The sequence below is a fragment of the Carica papaya genome, chromosome 2, assembly GCF_054855325.1.
Source record: "Carica papaya isolate Zhongbai chromosome 2, ASM5485532v1, whole genome shotgun sequence".
NCBI lineage: Eukaryota > Viridiplantae > Streptophyta > Magnoliopsida > Brassicales > Caricaceae > Carica > Carica papaya.
The window spans coordinates 2,254,953-2,276,670 of NC_142310.1; the positions used below are offsets into that span (position 1 = coordinate 2,254,953).

The 21,718-nt window shown below is 33.0% G+C and overlaps 3 protein-coding genes across 5 annotated transcripts; 2 read left to right on the forward strand and 1 right to left on the reverse strand.

Moving 5' to 3' along the window:
• The first annotated feature begins 11 nt into the window (after positions 1 to 11).
• On the forward strand, positions 12 to 8,308 carry LOC110809170 (transmembrane protein (DUF616)). 3 transcript variants are annotated; one of them, XM_088212589.1, is made up of 9 exons: positions 12 to 113; positions 316 to 570; positions 893 to 991; positions 3,951 to 4,303; positions 5,162 to 5,373; positions 5,470 to 5,726; positions 5,820 to 5,998; positions 6,806 to 6,882; positions 7,759 to 8,308. In XM_088212589.1, exons 2-8 carry the CDS (start codon positions 348 to 350, stop codon positions 6,860 to 6,862), a joined length of 1,380 nt encoding a protein of 459 aa, XP_088068715.1. In that variant the 5' UTR covers positions 12 to 113; positions 316 to 347; the 3' UTR covers positions 6,863 to 6,882; positions 7,759 to 8,308. The 3 variants fall into 3 exon arrangements, with proteins under 3 accessions (XP_088068715.1, XP_088068716.1, XP_088068717.1); XM_088212591.1 differs by lacking the exon at positions 12 to 113 and adding an exon at positions 679 to 774 and having other exon boundaries at positions 433 to 570; XM_088212590.1 differs by lacking the exon at positions 12 to 113 and having other exon boundaries at positions 120 to 570; positions 7,749 to 8,308.
• A 730-nt stretch (positions 8,309 to 9,038) lies between these two features.
• LOC110809172 (Haloacid dehalogenase-like hydrolase (HAD) superfamily protein) lies at positions 9,039 to 13,098 on the forward strand. Its single transcript, XM_022034913.2, has 9 exons — positions 9,039 to 9,286; positions 9,625 to 9,741; positions 9,863 to 9,945; positions 10,590 to 10,673; positions 10,801 to 10,876; positions 10,982 to 11,054; positions 11,612 to 11,685; positions 12,243 to 12,336; positions 12,699 to 13,098. Exons 1-9 carry the CDS (start codon positions 9,169 to 9,171, stop codon positions 12,763 to 12,765), a joined length of 786 nt encoding a protein of 261 aa, XP_021890605.2. The 5' UTR covers positions 9,039 to 9,168; the 3' UTR covers positions 12,766 to 13,098.
• Positions 13,099 to 15,285: 2,187 nt separating this feature from the next.
• Positions 15,286 to 19,812, reverse strand: CUL3 (cullin 3). Its single transcript, XM_088212593.1, has 2 exons — positions 19,228 to 19,812; positions 15,286 to 17,471 (listed from the first exon to the last, which is right to left on the reverse strand). Exons 1-2 carry the CDS (start codon positions 19,386 to 19,388, stop codon positions 15,434 to 15,436), a joined length of 2,199 nt encoding a protein of 732 aa, XP_088068719.1. The 5' UTR covers positions 19,389 to 19,812; the 3' UTR covers positions 15,286 to 15,433.
• Positions 19,813 to 21,718: the final 1,906 nt, after the last annotated feature.

Sequence of the window (21,718 nt, forward strand, 5' to 3'; positions counted from 1 at the left end):
AAAACCAAATATTTACCGCGAGTAATTAGTAAAAAACAAACTGAGGCTAACCCATCTATACGGTCACGGTTCTCAAGCTCCACTCGCTTTTTGGGGAGTGAGATTTTGATGATGTAATCCATCGATTCGATTTTGATTCTCATGTTTTCTTTTCGAAAATTCATATGTTTTTCTTTTAAGATCAGTGCCATAATAATTCTGAGCTAAAATAGACGAATCTCTTTAGGGTTAAACCATCGAATCTGAATTCTGTAACAGAAATGATTCGTACTGTCTGATTTGAGTTATCCTTGTTTGGTTAAAATTATTTTGCAGTGAACTGGTTTAAGGTCTCGAATTATGTCAAAATGGCGCTGTATAAATACAATAGTGATTTGTTACCAGAACAAAGAAGCATCATCGGGTCTGTTCTAAGTTCTCTTGGTCAAACTAGGCATGGCATCCGGATAGTTCGTCGAGGAAGGAGGATTGATCGGATTGCTAAACCAAAATTTTCGCATTGTCTTATTTTGCTGGCGGGAATCTCTTTAATATCTTTTACAGTCTTCGGCCTTAAAATGGTTTCTCATGGTGAGATATGATTGCTTATTTTTCTTCAATCTTCATTTGCATTTGAAACAACTGCACATGTGCGGATTTACATCGAATTTCCAATAATTGCTCTTGACATTTCTTCAGGATTGTTTATTGTTGCAAATTAGAATTGGAATTGGTTTGATTCAGCTCCTATACACTGTCATTTCTTTGAAAATGTAGCGCATTTCACATAATCGGGTAGCGTATCTTATGATGTTACTTTATGTACTTCTTGCTCTCTTTCTCCTTTTGTTCTATGTTTCTTGTTGGTTATATGCTATTTAAGCAGACAAAATATATTTCTGATTGATTGCAGGCAACATGGATGGTAGCCTTTCAGTGTCAAAAAAAGTGGAAGAGGAGCTTTTTGAATCTCATATAGAAAATCCCCCAAGAAGCAAGCATCGTAGGCAGCGTAAGAGTACTTCTTTGTTTATTGTTTAGTATATCATGTGAATTTACACGTTCTTTTAATTAGAAACCCCAATGAACCTCTCTTTAGGTGTCTCTTTTTGTTAGAAGAATTAAGATCAAATTCTAGAATAGTATCATAGAACACCATTGCATTTTCGTGTTCACATTAAATTACTCCATGAAACTTTTAATGATATTAATGTGAACCTTAAGACTGTTCACATTAGGCCATTGCAACGTTTTAACAATTTCTATTAGTTTTAACATCAGTGCTATTTATTTTTTTCTCTTTATTTTTTCTTATTTTTCTTTCTCTCTCCTGCTCATTCTGTCTCTATGCCTCCACCTCATTGCTCCCTCTCACTTTGGATTAACCTGTAAATAATATGACTATTGTTTTGGTTATGATAAATATTTGGGAGAGACATAGATGGACTTTTTTATTTGGGTATTGTATAAAGAGAAGTTTCAGTCTTTAATGATTTTTAATGAAGAGGAATGTGATCTAGTCACATTAGGTTGTTGGAATACAAGGACAATGATATTGAATATAGATTTTTTTCCATCCTTTTGATGAGAATAACCAAGGAAAACCATTTTTGGGAGATGCATCTGCTGCTGTGAAAAAGACTGAAGGCTATTTGCCAGCCTTCTTCTTACTTTCTCATCATCCAAACACCAGGAAATCACACAAAAAACAGAGGTGTAATTTTTCTTCAAGAGGACTTCTTAATTCTGTTGGAACTCTTTTTGATTGTATACTGTGTGGAAATGTTAAATCAAATCCCATATAGTTATATTTCTTATCTCCATTTCCTATTCCAAACATTTTCTTACCCAAAGTTGAAGAAGAAACAAAAAAGAAGAAAAGAGAACTAGTTATGTGAAATACCCGTGCAACACACATGGATTGAAGTAAAATCATAAAGAAAGGAAAAATACAAAGAATTTTAACATTGTTCGGCAATGTGCCTACTCTGCGGAACGTCCTGCAAGAATTTTTATTAAAAACCTGCCTCTTGCAACTAGGTCTTTTCCTATATAGTGGAAGACTGAAACCTAATTTTACAAACTGCCATATAATAAAAACTACCCTAGGCTCAAAAATCTTATGTCCCACACCGTCTGCCCCTTCCCCCTAGTGAATCCATAATTGACTGCGCTGGGACAAAATAATAATTCACATTTTTTGGCAGGCTTCTTGGAAACTCCCACCCATTTAGCAGGACCTAACTGTGAACAGAAAATTCGCTGAATATAAGTCACAACTCAAAAGTAGAAACTAGAAATCCAAACGGCAGCTAGAGATATTAAGAATCCCTATCTAGGACCAAAAGCTGGAGAAACCTGGCCAGTTAAAATCTGTTACCAATTGCTTGAAATATTTTCTACCAACAAAAGAGAAAGCGAGAAAGGGAGACAGAGGAAGGATGAAAAAGAAAATAGAATGAAAAGAACAAAAAGGAATTTTCTTCTTTCCATTGTGGTATTGCTAAAAGTTAACAGAAATTCTTAACAAAAGTATGTTCTGGACCAACAATCAACAGTTTCAGGTTTGTTAACCAGAATGGTACCATTCACTGACGAAGTTCTTGACTCATGGAAAGAAGAAGAATTAATAATTTAGTATTTGCTCCAGGTTTCTGTGTGTTTTAACTTTATGCAGGTTGCTCTGTTTATTTTTTGTCGTTGTTATTTAAGATAGTTATGTGGTCTAAGCAGACAAAACATTTATGTAAGAAGTTGAGTGTTTGAATTTTTTTCATTCAAACAATTGCTCTTATCCAGGAAAACATTTATGCTGGAGTAACAGTTCTACTGTTCTCTTGGATAAACTATGATGTATTTTCAGGTTAAGTTTGAGTACTTTCTTATTCAAGAGATTATTAGGTCCTCTCTCCATGAGCCTAAATTGTTCTTAGCCAAAATACATCATAGAAAAAGGAAATCGCAGAGGACTCCTGCAATCCTTCTAATATTTCGTAACTGGGCCTATAACCAGATCTTGGTCAAAAGTGCGATTTGGTCCATCACAATACTTATTGTTCATTTGATATTATAGAAGTAGCAATTTGATATTGACAACACTGAATTTGTTTTTTTTTTCTAATATTATTGCTAAAATTTGAATGAAACTCAAACAAATCTGGAAAAGAAAATCTGGAGAGTTCAATTTTACCTAACTATGATAAATGATACAGAAAATTTCATGGTCAATGTTCTTTATGGATTCCATGGTTCTGTGACACATGTTCATCACTGTTGTATTTCAACCTGAGAAAGCTGACCACTTTCTGTGTAAAAGGATTTTTTGAATGAATGTTGAAATATGACGATAATTAGAGGCAACGGAGAATTATAACACTTCTATATATCTGCTACATTATGTCAATTTTTAGTTATGGGGTTGAAGATGAACTCGAGTACCTTCAAGTTTGCAGCATGTAGTTATCATCCTGTCCTGGAGATAAAGATTTGACAATGTATATTCAACCAGTGCTTTGCTGATTCAGTTTCTAGAAACTTCAGTTTGGCAGTCACAGCTATTCAATTCCATTAAGATGTAACATAATTGTGTAGGAAGCAATAAGGTTATGTTAGAAGATCATATCTGCCAGTTGGCTGAAGCATTTTTGTGTGCATGATCTGGCTGTAACTATGCATTTCCAAAACCAGCCAAAATTAGGTCATAATGGATAAGAAAGTAGATCAAGATAGGAAAACAAATACAATATCATGTGCAAAGTTCTAACTACCATACCTCGTGATTGTCGTGATTGCATTTCAATATACTGCTTGCATTCATCTTTATACTTATGCTCACTTGGTTTTCTTTCAATTATTGTTCTTCTCTAGATCACTAATGTTATAAGATTTAAAATTATTATTATTTTAGTTTTTAAACCACTGCATTTGATGACATTTATGTACATTTTGTTAATCATTTTTTGATCTTTCAGATTTTCCATGTGAAGTTGGGCTTGCAAAATCAGTTGATTACATGGTTGAGCCCAAGGATTATATGAACTTCACCCAATTTTTGCTAGACTATGTTGATAAAGAGGAGAATAAACCACTTAGTAGCATTCAACCTAGATTTGGAGGACATCAGACCCTAGAGGAAAGAGAGAAATCCTTCTATGCCCAAAATCAGACAATTCACTGCGGTTTTGTCAAAGAACCCCCTGGATTTTCAAACACTAGATTCAAATTGAATGAAATGGACAAGAGATATATGAAAAGTTGTGCAGTTGTGGTCTCTTCTTGCATTTTTGGGAGCTCTGACTTTCTTAGGAGGCCTACAAGCAAAGTGGTATATGATCCATGCCTCATCAAATATCTTTGCATGGCATGTCTTAGAAACTGAGGTGTTGAAACAATCATCATTCTATGTGTTGAAACAATCATCATTCTATGTTGTAGTAACTGAATGTTGCTTTTTACAGTTTCATTTCGTGCAGCCTTGCTCCCTCATTTTCTACTTCTTATATCTGCTCTAGTTGGATATGGGTAGTTGGATATAGAATATGAGATAATAAACCAGCCCTAAGAGTTTGTTCAGAAAATGGTTCTAGTTGTATCAGATTGCATTTTACGAAGAAATAAAAGAAATACAGTAGGGGAATTCGTGTGAAGTATAGAAAGGGTAATCATTATCATTGAGGAACTTGTCTGTGTGTGAAATTTGTTTGAATAATATTCTGGTATGCAGTATGATGTATAGTTAATTCTCTAGATAAAGAAAACTTTGTTCTTGAATAAGATACCATCCATGAATAATTTGAATTCTAGTCAACTATGTTGATATTATCAAATTCATTCTTAGAGCTTTTCTGTTTTGTACTGAGGATTACACCCCTGAGATTGCACCATATCTCTGGCTGATATTGCATCTGTTTAGTAACTTCTTTAATTAGCTTCTTGTTATTTAAATGAATGTTTGGTTCTATTGAACTTTGAACTAAATTTGCTTCTTTTTTCCTTTGTCTTTTCACTTTTTTGGAAGAGATATTGGCAGTGTCTCTTTATTTGGTTGTCCTTCAATGCAAAGTTGATTTAGCAGTGCTGAATGCAAAAATATCAATTGTTTGATGGTGCCTACTCTAGTTTTAGGATATTGTGATAGTGTTCTATCCTGTCATTGATTTTGTATATTTCAATTCTTTTTCAGATTAGTGATTTTTCCAAGAAAAACGTTTGTTTTGTTATGTTTGTGGATGAGCAAACACTATCAAATCTGTCTTTAGAAGGACATGTTCCTGATGACAGAGGATATGTTGGTTTGTGGAAAATTGTCATTGTGAAGGACTTGCCATATGCAGACATGCGAAAAACTGGCAAGGTGCCAAAGTTTCTATCACACCGTCTCTTCCCTTCTTCTAGGTAAGGTTAGTTGTCTTGTTTCTTTAGCCTCGTATTTATCTCTGTTATTCTCATGTGGTTTTTATATCAATTGCTTCTTTTGCCTGATATTTGCAGGTATTCAATTTGGATTGATAGTAAGATGCGACTTAATACCGACCCAATGCAGATAATCGAGTACTTTCTATGGCGAACAAGGTCAGAGTATGCCATTTCAAACCATTATGATCGCCACTGTGTTTGGGATGAGGTACAACAGAATAAGCGTCTGAATAAGTATGACCATACGGCTATTGATAAGCAGTTTATCTTTTACCAGTCTGATGGCCTTAGAAAATTTGATCCTTTGGACCCAAATACTCCTCTTCCGAGCTGTGCGTATCTTGACTCTCTCCCTCGCTCTCTTGGCGAGACTTGCTTCATATTATGCTTCATGCCTGCTGATTTCTATGTGATATGTTTTGCAGATGTCCCTGAAGGTTCCTTTATTATAAGAGCACATACACCAATGTCAAATTTATTTTCTTGCCTCTGGTTTAATGAAGTTGATCTATTTACCTCGCGAGATCAACTAAGTTTTGCATACACTTACTTGAAACTGAGGAGAATGAATCCAGATAGACCATTCCACTTAAACATGTTTAAGGTGATGTCTATTATCAAAAAATCTGCCTCACCTTTTTCATGTCAGCTTACTTGTCTGTAGCTTATTCACAGTGGATACAGCTTTGCTAACTTGCCAGTTTGGGTTTATTTATCTATTTCCCTTTTGCTGAGTGAAATTGATGGTTGCATCGTCTTGATTAAGCTGCATCTGATTTCTCAGAAAAATCTTTTATCATGTTGATTATGTGATATTTTCTTGAGTCGTAGGCAAGCACTGATGCAGGAAAAGACTTATATTTGACATTTAAATTTAACTACCTTCTATTGCAGAAATTTAACATATACATGTATATGTTATGTAGTTTAAAATTGTGAATAAAACAAGTTGTATTTACCTATGTGTTTTTGTAGAGTACCAAACAAAAACATTTGTTTTCAGGTTTTCTTTGAATTTGTATTGTTTTATTTGTATGTAGCTTCAAAGAAATCCTGTTTGTTGCTTGTATTTAGCTTCAAAAGAAGAAAAAGAACAGGAGCATAAGGTTTCATATGATCTCATTTTATCTATCATTCTTAGCCATAGTTCTTAGAGTGAAAAATTAAGCAGTCTTTTATATTGTTTAGCTTCTTTCATGGTTTCTCTCCGTGACATAAATGCATGTTACGATATTTATGTATTCAAGTTGGCTTCTTGAGGAAAACCAATTTTCTATTTGGCTCAGTTTTTGGAGATATTTATATTTAGCTCATAAAAAATTGGTTTGTTACCCAGTGAAACAAAGTTTACTACATTAAAATAGTTTTTCCTTTTTCATAACAAAAATATTCATAATGTTGATCCTTTCAGGATTGCGAGCGCAGAGCACTAGGAAAGCTGTTCCGGCATCGAACTTCGCCGTCTTAGCCCTCTCCTTGATCAATTAGGTAAGACCAAGTCTTGGGTTTTTTATTGGTGTTGGTTTATGTTTCTACTTATACTTGGATTATATCCCTTGGACACTTCTCAACTCAATGTAGTTGTGACCTCACCTGCCGATCACTCAGGTTAAGTCGCCATTAAAAAGTACTATAACGTGCTACTAATTATTTAGTTCTGCATTTGCCACCACTATGAAACAACCTGAATTGTTGAGAACTTCCCACCATTGGTTGATCTGAGCTTTCACTTTGGAGCATGACTAGATCCCTAGTAGGTACTTTGATGTTGTCGGGAGAGGTTGTTCAACTGTTGTTGATGGCAGGTTCCACATAAAAAACTTAAATGCCTTATCTTGTCACTATGAAGAACTAGCTTTTCAAACCATTTGCCAGCCTGCAATAATTACCTGAGCAGATGGTGATGGTAACACTTTTTGTTGATCTGATTGAAGTTTTGTCCGAGTTTCTTTTTCTTTTTTTCTTTTATCTCATCACACCCTTTAAATAAATGCTGTGATTATCCACTTGTCCTGTATTATATTTCATAAATTCTCAACTTATTATCAATACTATATGATGCTTCTTTATCTATTAATACCTGCAAAGCATGATTCTTCTATTCCTCCAATTGAATTAACTGGATAGGTCAATTCTTTGTCTGATTAGTGCTGCTTAGGAGCCTCAAGCTTTTTCTTTTTACTTCTATTGGCAATCCAGAAAGTATATGACTGGAGACATTTCTTTGTTTAAAAGGGCTATCGTCTTACCTTGTAGAACGTATTAAGCCTTCTTGTTGATACTTGGTTAGATTGTAAATCCATTACTTTTGTCCATTGAGACTGTCCCCTTGAAAAATTAAGAACCTATGCTAGTTTCTGACAGATGTACAGTGCATGCGGGGGAAAATAATCAAAGTAAAGATCTGTTCATGCAAAAATCCAGTTCAAGAATTTTCTTTTCCGGATCTTTCAAGCTTGATTGAAACCATTCCTCGGTGCCTGAATATAGCCGCCGCTCAAAAATTGATTAAAGCTATATTATGTTGGCAGATAGAAATATTTCCTGGGATCAGATAGGACTTGAGGAGAAAATACTGTTGTGAGTTTTATGAAGAATTCTCTTAAATGCAGGTGAAGGGAAGAATGGTTTAGATTTGTTGCACAGTCAGCAAAAAATTATAGGTGGGCATTATGGTTAAACTGATTGCAAATGTAAATTATCAAATAAATGAATACACGGCTGTAAGTATGGCTGGTGTGGCAGTTCTATTGTTTTGTAACTTTGCTTTTGGTAAATTTATTTTTTTAAGCATAGGTATTATTTGTACCCTAAAGAGAGGGAGAAACTGTATACATGCGAGTTCCGCTGTATTTTCTGTCCTTTTTTTCGATCACGGTTATGCCGTCTGACTAAAAGTTAGGGATTTGATTCATTTTGCATTTTACTTATAGTTTTATTTTTATATAATTTTTAACATTTATATTTCAATTTAAACTATTTTTGTAGTTTAAATCTTTTGGGATTGAAACTAAATTTATTTCTATATTATTCTTAAACAGAATAGTCTGTGTTTTATGTAGCCTCACCTCACAACATATTAGTAGCTTAAATAGAGGGGTGCAAGTTAATACATTTTCCCTCATTTGTAACAGTTCCTGTTGGTCAATTTTGGCATATTTTACCACCAGAACAAGCAGTAGTAAGTCTACCAAACTCACTGTACTTCAATTCATATAGAAACTGTGAAATAATAAGATTCTATTTCTTTTTTAAACTCTAGTAACAAGAAAAATCATATATTATTTTCGTACGTCAATATAAATTTATAACTACGAAAAAAGATTCACGCTAAAATATAATGCGAAACGAAAATGATATAACTGAAGTCGATAACTCGTTTTTGGTACCAAAGAATCGAAAATGAATACAAGTTGCTAATTGGTGAACTTTCGATAGTAGCTAGATCGATGATTATGTTTTTTTTTTTTTTTTGTAGTTAAATATTTTTTTAATAAAAATATACATATTTTATAATTAAATAAAATATATAACATTATTTATTAATAAATATACATTAAAATATTTGAAATGTAGGAGGTAAAAATTCACATTTTTATAATGAATTATAATTTAAATAAGGAATACATGTTTTTCTTCTTCCTTTACAAATGGTTTAAAGAAAGTCATTTGCTGATTTGTGTTCAAAGGTGGAAGAGTTTTACGGCCAGCCAGTTTATTCTCAAGTTTTCTGAGTGGATCGATGGTTCCGTATTTTCCCTGGCTGCTGGCGAAATGGAACCTTGCCTGACGAAATGCTCCCAAGGGAACTCTCTATTCAGATCCCTTCTTAACCCTCTTAATTATAAGCTCCCAAATTCCCTTCGCTGCTCGTCAATGTCCTTCGTCTCTGGTCAGTTTCGCATCTTTATTCCGCTGTTTTGTTTGTTTGCTCGGAGAGAAATGCAAGAAATTTCATGACAACTCGAATTATCTGCTACTTTAGTTTTCCTTTGGTTTATCCTCATTGGATTGTCATTACATGATATGGCTATCAATAACTGAGCCACCTATAAAATTAACCAATTTCCAACCTGGACTCTGTGAAGAAAAAAAAATGGGGGTAAGGGGGCATTAGTGGTGCTCTAATACGAATTGGAGATCATTTTTCCTTGTTTTTCAGTGGTTGATGCACGTTATCGTGATCGTGTTCTGTAATTTGATAAAACTCACTCCTTCTTTGTCGTCTAGGAAGAGGAAAATCAGCTAAAAGAGCGTATGATGCTCTTCTATTGGATGCGGGAGGCACACTTTTGCAGCTGGCGAAACCTGTAGAGGAGACGTACGCCTCAATTGGGAGAAAATATGGTTAGTTCTAAGGTTTTCTTGGTTTAGATCATCGTGCTCTACTTCAGATTCTGACAAGTGATTGTTCTCTCAGCTTCTGGCTGTGTTTATTTATCTTATGGAATTTATTACCATTATTTAGGTCTCACTGCAACTTCAGCTGAAATAAAGCAAGGATTTAAGAGAGCTTTTGCTGCTCCATGGCCTGAGAAGCTCCGTTACCAGGTGTATTGAATTTTCTTGTTGTTCCCTTGTTCCTGAATTGAGAAGCACCTTCCTATTTGAGTTTCATCAATTGCAATATGAAACTATTTGTCAGTATAATATTTGCTATTCAAGTATTTTACTGACTTGCTCTACCATTTTGAATACCAGTATTTTTTTATAGTAATTTTCAGATCGCTCCAATGATCTTTCATTTGCTTTGCAAAGTCTTTTTGATTCCCAAGTGAGTTCTTTTTTACTGTATTAATCAACCTTCGACAATATATAATGAAGTATTTGCATTCAAGCAAGCGAAGGAAATTATGTCCATATGCATTAAACATAAGTTATGGAAATAATGGATAATTCTTCATATGTTTAGTGGTTGAGACTTGTTAAATTGAATTCCTAAAAGTTCATGTACTTCTGGTAATTGGTGGAATATATTGTTATTTTTCAAGAAGCCAGTGAAATAGTTTTAACCTTGCTAGTTATGTTTAAAGTGACTTTTATTTTTATTTTTCACTGATGATGTGAAATGCTTTCCCCCCCTCTCTTCCTTCACCCATCCTCTCTGCTTTCCAAAGTTCTGAATGAAATAATTTCCTTCTCGACTGAATGTAACAGAAATGTTTCACACTCATTGTCTTCCATATTCTTGACAGGGAGATGGAAGGCCGTTTTGGAAACTTGTTGTTTCTGAAGCCACTGGTTGTGCTGATAATGACTACTTTGAAGAAGTGTATAAGGTAACTTTCATGGTACCCCTAATAGCAAGAGAGCTAATGGGAAATTTTAACTTATAGTACTATAGAATCCTTCAATACAGTCATTTTAGGTGTTTCTGACTAAAGTTCTATCGGCTGCTTTATTCAGTATTATGCAGATGGTAATGCATGGCATCTTCCAGATGGAGCTTATGAAACAATTTTCCTCCTCAAGGATATTGGAGGTTGTATTAAGGAAGCAGTGTCCTTTTAACTTTTACTAGTGTGTATACTACAAGCTCAATCTTAATTTGTTGTTATTTCCTCGTTTCTCTTATGTTGTAGTACAGTTAAGGTGGCTGTTGTGTCCAATTTTGATACCCGACTGAGGAAACTATTGAAGGACCTCAGTGTTATAGATCTGTAAGCCTTGTCTCTATCTCTGTTGGGAATCTTTCAGCTTCAATGATACAGGACTCTTCATTCTTCCAATGGAACATTACAGTTATTAGACTCTTCATAGCATTTCCCAGGGAACTCACTTTCTAATTATTCATTTAAATTTGTAGTCTATAGAAATAATAATTCTCCCACACTTATTACAAGTGTCTATTAGGTCACTGAGTGGAATATACTATCTTTAAAACAAAAAATTCTGGGGCTGGTTTCAGTCCTCTCCTCACATCATATTGTCAAATATATTATCTTTAGAACAAAATATTTTGTGGGTGGTTTGAGTCCTATATCATCACATGGTGTCTTGATATTTCTCCTGCTTTAGAGAAAGAAATTGAAAATTTTCATTCTTGACTTCCTTTCCATATATCCTGTAAACTGAGATATTGACTGATCAAGGGGCACTTTTTATGGGACTTATATCATGGAAAGTATATAGTTGGTCTCTTCACATGGTGTATATCATGTACAGCGATTTCTGCTTTTTTTTTTATGGATGAGTAATATTTTGATTTCCTTTTCAGGTTTGATGCTGTAATTATATCATCAGAAGTTGGATATGAGAAACCAGATGAGAAAATATTCAAAGCTGCCTTAGGTTTGTATTGTGACATCAAATTAATCTTCCTTACAAAGTGGTGAACAACATTTATGATTATTTTGTTGTGATTGCCTTACATTACCATTTGATGACTGGTTTAGGAGATTGGCAGCCTGTTTCTTGTGTCTGTATGGAAAACTGTCATGTTTGTTTATTTGTATGTAAAGGCATGCTGTTTTGCTTTGTATTTAGATGTGCTATGTTACATGAGTGACTTTAGTCTGTCATTTGAAGTTCAAAGTCATAAAATTGATAATTTTTCTAAGTGGCATGAAGGGCACATAACCAAGAATCATAGTTGATAGTGTAGGGTCAGTCCATTCTGAATTTTCATGTAACAACAGCATTCAGATTTACACTTGATGATGGCATCTCTACAATAAGTTCTAGGTCAAGGACAGGATATAGAATATTATGATATGGTTCAATTTCCATGTGAATGGGAAGTATTTTCTGAGTAACATTTAAATTGCACGTTCGTTGTTCTGTCCTATCTGTCTTAAAAATCATTTATAGACACAAATGATCTTCACATGGTATGAGCATTGTTGTAGATCAAACCGGTGTTGAGGCTAGCAAGGCAGTGCATGTTGGAGACGATAAAAAAGCAGACAAGGCTGGGGCTAATGCTATTGGGATTGATTGCTGGTAAGTTTGATTTTCATTTGGTGCACCAAATTCAGTTATCATCTCACATTGCATTGGAAACCTTTACCTCTATAGGAAGTGCCTTGTATCTGGGGGGTGATGGTATCTCTAATTGTGGGCCCCTTAGAAGAAAGGGATAATTATCTTCGTCATATATTGAGATGAAGATGGCTATGATTGATGATGATTGATTGTGCTGTAATATATTTCTTGTTTTTTATTTCGGTTACCAAAAGTGGGGAGAAACTTCAAGGTTAGAGTGGAGATGTTGTTTGACCCTGGCCACATGAAGTCCCCCAAAAGGGCTAGTTCTACTTGCTCGGGCATGCACACCAACACTTAACATTGTTTTCAATATGCAGGTTGTGGGGAACTGATGTGAAGACTTTTTCAGATATTCAAAATCGCATTCTGATTCCAGAGTCATAGCTTCAAAATCATCTTGGTTGGACTCTGAACCCAAGTCTTATTGAGGTTTCTTTTACTTTTGGTTATTACATTGTTTTGACCTTGAAAGCATAAAACATCTTCACTTTGATCATAACACTGATGCAATTACCCAAACAAAAATGGTGATTTGACTGCTCAAAGGGTTGCTATATAATACATGTGAAGGAATTTTCCATATCATTTTTCTCTAGAAGGTGGTGATTCATGTAATAAGAAACTGTTTGTGATTGGAATATGTTGTATTCTTGAGGTAACCTGTATTAGGAGGCCATATTTTAGCCTTGTTATAATACACTCAACCTTTTTTCTCAAGTATAGTGGTTACTTTTTGAACTTCTCTTTACCCTGGCAAACAGGGGATTTGGATACTGAGTTCTTAAGGCTAAAATAATAGTTTGGTCTCTGTACTAGTACAGACAGAAAACTATACCGATACCTGGCGAGAGAAAGTAGCCCGGACACTTGTTTTGTTTCCTGTGGGAAGTTAGCATTGGCAGTTGCAATTGTACCTTAGGTGGTGAGTGGAAATTTGTTTTTCACAGTTTCTGCAAACTCCATTGTGTTTAATTGGATATATATTTGTTCTAGCTTTTTACCAATTGCTGTGGCATGCATTGTTTCTATTGCCAGATTTTATGTCTGCCATCACTTACAGGAAACTTTTATTACTAGTACATAATCATAATTTCATGAGAAACTGGTAGTTTCACACATTCTTTATGGCCATTGAAGTTCCCCAATTAATGTCTGTTCACATTTTCTGTTAATGTATTTGAAAATTTGTATCCAACCTCATATTTTGACTATACCCAACTAGCAGTACTCAGTATCATGTAATTTTTCAATCTATATACCTGTGGAGAGAGCAAAAGCTATGTAATTTTATTGAAAATAAAGAAAAAAAATTCACTTTCTATTCATCTTTAAATTTAGTAAAAGAACAGATTTTGGGTGCTGATTTATTAGTGATTGAGGTCTGATTTTAAGAATTAAAGGGGAAAATTAGGATTTGTATCCTCTTTGTTTATCTACTTAATTGGATCTTACTGGATCATTCAATTAACATCACCATTTATAAATTAACCTTATAAATTTATATATGCATCATTCTTATTAAAACAATGTTTATATATATTATTATTATTAAGTTAACCTCATTATATTCTCATTGTTACATTTAGTTTAAATCAAACCAAATAATTTCAAGAGTCTTGATATCACACAAAAATTGGAAAATGAAAAGTTTATATATAGTAATAAAGTTATATCTATTAAATAATAATAAAATTTGGACAAATAGTCCGAACTATAGCATAGAAAATATGAAACATAATCTTAATATTTTAATAGACGTAAAATTTAATATAATTAATATTTTTACAGCAACAAAATTTAATATAATCTTAATAATTTATAGCAGCAAAACTTATAATGAGAACAAAATTCACAATTGCATTTGTTTCATTTATGAAGTTATTAAAAATAATTCAATTCAAATGAAATGTAAAAAAGTTAAATACTATTTTTTTTTTTTTTACAATTTTATTGATAGCTAATTATTTATTGCATCATAATTATTATTAGAAATTGATTTATTTTAATTAAAAAATTTATATTCTGATAAGATTTTATATTTTAATCTTTAATTAACCCCGTATCTTATCTTTTATCTATTAGATAGATGGTTGACGCTTCCATTCCTTTTTATAAATACAAATAAATTTTAATTAAATTGTACATTATGTATATTCTAGTTAAGAAATTGTATTATTATTGTTTATGTTATTCATGATTTGTACAGACCGCTTAATTATTAAAATATATGTATTTACTTTTTAAAAAATCAACTATTTAAGGAGTTTAAACCTAGTAAAATTACTAAAGAGATATTTGTAGATTAGTTATTTTATCATTTTTGACAGAAATAATATTTTTAATTATATATTATAGCTTCAAATTTCATTAGTCTTTAAAAATATTTTATTAAATTTTGAGATTCTAATTTAATTTAATTTTTTTTTTATAAACTTTTATTAGAGATCCTTGTTAGCAATAGATCCTTCTTCTGTCACAAAGAAAAGAGAAAAAAGAAAACCCTCACTACAGTTTTCAAATGAATGGTGATGTTAATTGAATGATCCAGTAAGATCCAACTAAGTAAATAGATAAAGTGGGATCCAAATCTTAATTTTCCCCTTTAATTCTTAAAATCAAACCTCAATCACCAACAAATTTTTCAGATACATTAACAGAGTCTGAATAGACAATTGGGGAACTTCAGTGGCCATAAAGAATGTTTGAAACTAAATTTTCTAACAAGTGCTAGATCCATTAACTGTGGAGAGCAAGCTACTGAGATAATAGACTTTTCTCTTTTTGTGGTGAAATGAATGGCAGTTTCTCATGAAATTATGATTATGTATTAGTAATAAAAGTTTCCTGTAAGTGATGGCAGATATAAAATCTGGCTATGGAAACAATGCATGCCACACCAATTGGTAAAGCTAGAACAAAAATATATCCAATTAAACACAATGGAGTTTGCAGAAACTGTGAAAAACAAATTTCCACTTACCACCTAAGGTACAATTGCAACTGCCAATGCTACCTTCCCACAAGAAACAAAACAAGTGTTTGGGCCACTTTCTCACGCCAGGTATCGGTATAGTTTTCTGTCTGTACTATCCCTCTCCAAGAAATCCCGCTCAATAAGAGACTCAATCCGTTTTTTAATCTCAGTGGGGTTGGCCAGAAAACGAGACTGCAACTGTTTTGTCACCTCAGCAATTATATTGTTGTGATCTAGTACCCTCCTAGACTTCATGATTCTAACTATCGCCGCTTCAATCTGGGGCTTCCTATCCTCCTCCACTCTCTGTCGAGTCTCCTGCTTTTCAGGTTCCGACTCCTTTTGGGCAACCACTGTTCCTATCTTCACCTTATAGAATTTGCTTGTGAACTTGTCATTTACAAAAAAGGCATCATCCTCACCAATATCTTTACTCATTGGCTCCTTTCTAAGTACATTTTTCCCCTTCACACAAGCCATGGATTGCAAACACCTCTTCAAGTCTGAGGCAGGGATCTCTGTGGCCTGTTCAATCTCCTTGTAGGTAAGCCGATCAGCATTGTTAAATAACATGAGAACACACATTTGGTAGGTAGACACATTCAACTCGTGCTTCTGACCCTTTCCAAATGTTGCTTTTATATCTGCTGTGCCCATGTTAGTTTGCCAGGACAGTCTTCGACCAGTATGGGTCCCAAGATAATATGACCGGAATTTCTCACAAAGTACAGACATTTCAGCAGGAAGATTACAAGTAACACTTGATTGAGTGGGCCAAGATCCTGTTGTCAGAACCTGAACAACAAGTGTTGGACCATCCCCTAGCTCAGGATGGCTTGCATAAAAGCCTTGCATGGTGTCCTGAGAGGTCTTCATGTCTGTGAACATACCTTCTAATTTTGAAGTAAACTGGTATCCACATTCAGTCTTTAGCTTGACTATCAGACTTCTCTCTGCATCATCAGATACAGTTTTCCCAGACAAAAGTCGCTTAGCTAAATGCTGCTTATAGTACTTTTCAAATACATCTTTTTCTTGCAAGTAGCGGAATAGCATCATAACTTTGTCAAGTATAATCTCCACATCCTCCTCACTAACTCCCTTAAGACCTTTGCGAAGTTTGTCATCCACAAACAAGGAAATGAACTCAGGAGAACGAGGATTCAGGTTGATGAAATATTCAAAAGAGGAATTCAAAGCATTTTGGAATGTTTTGTCATTGTTAAATGCCAAACTAATAATGTTATCGTATTTATCTTTTTCATCCAGCAGCCGCTGGACAAATTCCACTGGATCCTTCAACCTTTCTGGATCAGTAACTAGCTGCTTACCTGTCTCCCTGAGATGCGAAGTCATCACATCTCTTATTGTTGAGAGCCCATTGGGAACCCTACGGAATAAGTTGTACATTCTTCCCAAATCTTCGTACTTATCATCAAGAAGCATATTTACCAAGCCAGAATTCTCCATGTGGACCAATCTCAGCATGTGGTTTGCAATCATCTCCTTTTCCACCACGTTAGTTATCTTCACTTCACTTTTGGCATCCAAGTAGTGCGTCACTCTTTCAATTTCTTCATTTAATCGTCTCTCTGCTTTCTTCAAGTATTCCCCACAATCACAGCACTCAATGAACTTCTGGGATTCACCACGGTAGAACTCAGCAGAAACCTCCAGAAAAGGCTTCTCAAAGTCTTCTTGATAGACAGAAGAACCTAAGTCCATTAGCATCTTAATTATATTCCTCATTAACCCTCGGTCTATGACTTCACCAGTCCGTTCTCTATGAACAAGTTCAAGAAGTGTGTTTAGAAGCCTTGTCTGAATTTTACTGGAGTGTATTATGTTATCTCTCCAAAGGTTAAGCCCAAGTTCATGAACAGGGGTTTTATGGGTACTTGGAATGTAAGTCCTGTCCATGTACATTAATATATCTCGGATCATTTGCAGTGCTTTGTTATGATCATTCCATTTACGGTTAAGCTCTTCCAGAAACAAACCTCCTTGGGCAGCCTCAATGGACTTTGATATTTCTTTGAGATGAGAAGTCATAGTTGAAACAAGTCCTGAGTACAGCTTATCTCCAAATTTATGCAGCACCATATTGTAGGCATTTCTGACATAAGTTTAAAATTATAACAAAAATATCACAAATTATAATATCCATGTTAAAAAAAAATCATGCATGCGTGTCCACAAGTAAGAAAATTTTCAAATCTTCTTTATGATAAACAGTATTTTTCTGAGTAAATAAAGAAGATTTGAAATTTATCTTTAATTTGCCAGCGGAGGATGTCCAGTAAACATGAATGCAATAACAATGAGAAATTCAAAGAAAAGTTTTTTTTTTATTTTTGAAGGCCTTCACAAGATACCGAGGGGTGCTATGCATATATAAAAATAATAGTTATAGTAAAAACATTCTGTACTTCTAAATAATCTTACGAGACTTCTCCAGATCTTTCTTCAAGCATTCTTGCTGAGTACTGGAGAAAAATTAAATGAATAGGAATAGAAGAATATAAAGAAAATGTCTGTCTGGCATTTCTATCTCTTTTTCCAACAACACACTCCTACTATGACAAAGTAAGAAAGCACAAAAAAACTACGGTATAAATCCAGTCAGCTTGCGCCAAAACAGCATTGGCAGGCACAGCAATGAAATGGATACTTTGACAAGCATGAGTCTTATACATGGTATGCAAAAGTGAGATGCTGTTACTACATGAAATTAGAATGCTCAAAAAACAAATTAGCATTGGCATACGCCTTCCTCCTACAATCCACAATGTAACTATAATATCTTTTTGAAATAATAATCTAAGTATAACATTAATCAACAAAGAATTTAGGAAAGCTTAGACTACTTGGCATAGGCCTTGATAATCTCCCATTACAACAAAGATAAAACGAGGAAAAATCTTTGTACCATTAGAGTTCTGTGCCTTACTTCTAAAACTCATAGAATTATTTTTTAATGATATTTTTGTAAAACTCATAGAATATATTACTAACACCAATAATATTTCTGACAATATCATGCAATCAGCATATACATTCAGCCTCACATGATTGTGGTAAAATTAAAGATGATTATTCCACATGCAACCAACCATGTTATCATAGACAATATTATCAAATATTGACTATTTTTCTAAGAGAAACATATACGTGCATTTCTCAAAATAAACTGAGGTAAATTTTTCTATCATTTCGAACAATTTAGCAAATAAACCGAGACAGTCTTATGTACCACCAATCAATATATTACTCCATCTACCTCTTAACTACTTTGGTAACCACGGTTAATCCATCCATTATCCCCAACTTATATTGAAAATACCATAGCGCAAAAGAGCCGCTCTTCAAACCCATCTGTAGCAATCACTATAGAGATTAGCAATATTTCCCACTCAACCAAGACGGAAAACCCATTTCCTTCCAAAGAATTTGATGGATAACTTGTAATTGAAAAGCATGTTCTTAGTCCACAGAGTAAAACATCAACCACGAATTTGTTCAATACTACTACTTTCAACATCCTAAATGTAATAATCCTCAACCTTGCGAATCAACTCAAACTGATACGCCATATACACATCTTAATCAGGCTGAATGTAATAATCCTCAACCTTGCGAATCAACTCAAACCGATACGCCATATACACATCTTAATCAGGTTGCAACCGTTTAAAATCCTAACAAAAGAGAATAAATGTTTGTTCCCATGAACAGACCACAAGTAACACAACAAACCAAATCGAGCTTACAAGAATCAAGAAATACATAGTGCAAATGAATTGGATAAAATTCTCAACAGATATTTTCTTTTCGAGAAGGAAAAAGAAAAAGAAAAAAAACAGAGGGCAGACCTGTAAAGCTCTTCAAAACTAAGGCCACTAGCATTATGATTGTAAATCTCATGGATTGCATGCTCCAGAATATTCCATGTCTTGTCGGCGTATTTTGGATCGACCACGACCCGGTGCTTGAACGCCTCTATCTGGAAATTCCTCTTCTTTTGATTACTCATTTGCTCTGCTCAGAAGAATCCAAACCCAACCCCGAACCCGACAAACCCACCCAGACACAAACTCCGATCTTCTAATAAAAAATAATTCAGCGACTAGCTAACAGAACGATCCATAATCCTTTGATATACAGGTTCTTGACGATGGTATTGGAAACCAGAAATCGGTATCCCGTCGGAGAAATATATGTACGAAAAGGCGGACTAGGGTTTGAAATCGAAGGAGTCTTGTAGAGAAAATGGAAAAGGGAGGTAGAGATTTGGGAAAACAAGAAGATTCACTAAAATGAAAAATGGGGGATTGGATCTTTTGATGAAAATGAAAGAAACAACTAATCAAGGAAGCGAAGGCAGCCCCGACTTGACCCCCTCTGGTGGTTTTTGGATGGCGTTTGATGGAGGATCATTCATGCTATTTACATTTTAAAAAAGCTTTCTTCTTTTATATATATATATATATATATATATATATATATATATTAAAAAATTATTATTATTATTTAGTCAAATTTTTTTTCTTTTTAAATTATATTCTTGTTAATTTTTAAAAAATATAATTTAATTATAATCTTGACATTTTAATTCTATTCATGTATTTAATTTTAAAATAACAAAATTTTATTCCTCCATTTAAATTAAAATATTGTCTATTCTAAATTGAATATAAAATTTACTTTAAATTACAATATTGTTTTCTTTCATGTATTTATTTTATTTGTGTGATATGATATTTATAAATATTAACGATATAAGAGTTTTTTTTTTTAAATAAGTTTTTATTTAAGAATTAAAATCTTAAATTCTATATATGTTCATTGAAATTGGTTCTATCATACATTAAGTTTGTTAATTTTAATTTTTACATAGTTGTAAATAAGTTACGAGAATTAAAATTATTATAAAAAAATAAAGTGAATATATATATATTTATATATACATATAAAAGCTTTAATCCATTAATATAAAATATTTAAATTTAAAATCCTGATTCCATTTCAAATCAATTTTTCATTTCCCGAAAGATTCATTACAATTTTACTTTGCCTATTCCATTTTATTTAATCAATTTTTAATAGCATCATTTAGGTAGTAATTACGTGTCCGAAATTTATTTAATTTAACATATAAAAAAAAAGAGATTTAATAATTGAAAAATTATAGATAATTTTTAAAAAAAAATATTTAAAAAATAGTTTATTTAACGGTCTCCTAATTTTTAAATCTTAATTTTTATATAAAAAAATATTTTTACGATTAAATATATTAAATATAAAACCGGAACCACAATTTATTTTTGATAAATTTAAAATTTAAAATTATAATGTATAATTTTAGTTTTTATTAAGAATTTATATTTTAAATTTTTAGAAACTGATTTTATCAAATATATAATTTTTAGTTTTGTTTAAGTGATAATATTTTCTATAATTATTTGTATTAAATGTTAAATAAAAATTTATTAAAAATATTTTTAATATATAATTATTGTAACATATATATTTTTAATATATGACGTGTATATATGTAGAAGCTTTAATCCATTATGGGGTGGAGAATGGGCACGAAAATATTGGAATGATTCAAATGGTTTGTGGAAAAAGAGTTATTGATTGCAAATGAAGTTTGAAAGGTTGTTTAAATTAGAATCTTATAAACCGTAGCAATTGTGGGGTGAGTCTATGAAAGAAGTATCTCTAAAATGGGTAAAGAAGCTTCACACTACTCTAAATAGAAGGTGGACAAATGAAGCAAAATCTAATTATGGTCCGACATTTGGTGTTGAAACAAAAGACTACGATCCTATTTTCCTCTCGTTGATGCATTATCTAAGGATAAATCTATGTGCATTGAGCAAACACTTGACAACAATACTGACATGAGTTAGAATATTGTGTTGTAGAAGAGTTTGAATGATTGGAAACTAGAAGAATTTGAAAATTCAATGGTATTGTTGGAATCTACCAAAATTAGTAATAAAAAAGACAAGTTGATGTGGATTTCGAATAAAAATTGATCATTTAACATCAAATCCTTTTATAATCCCATTGATGGCCATAACAGCGGCATCAAGTAGGTTCACCGAGCAAAAATGATACAAAAGACTGGTGCACCTTAAATAATCTTTTTATTTATTTGGAAAACTTTCAAAAATCGTATTCTTACTGTAAATAATTTAATGAAAAGAGGCATTACTCTATCAAATAGATGTTACTTATGCAATAATAATTTGAAATCTTATAACCATTTTTTGCTTTGGTGCTCTAACACTTATTCTCTATAGACCATAGTCTATGGTTTATTTGGCATCTGTTGGGTCATAGCTGGTGTAATAC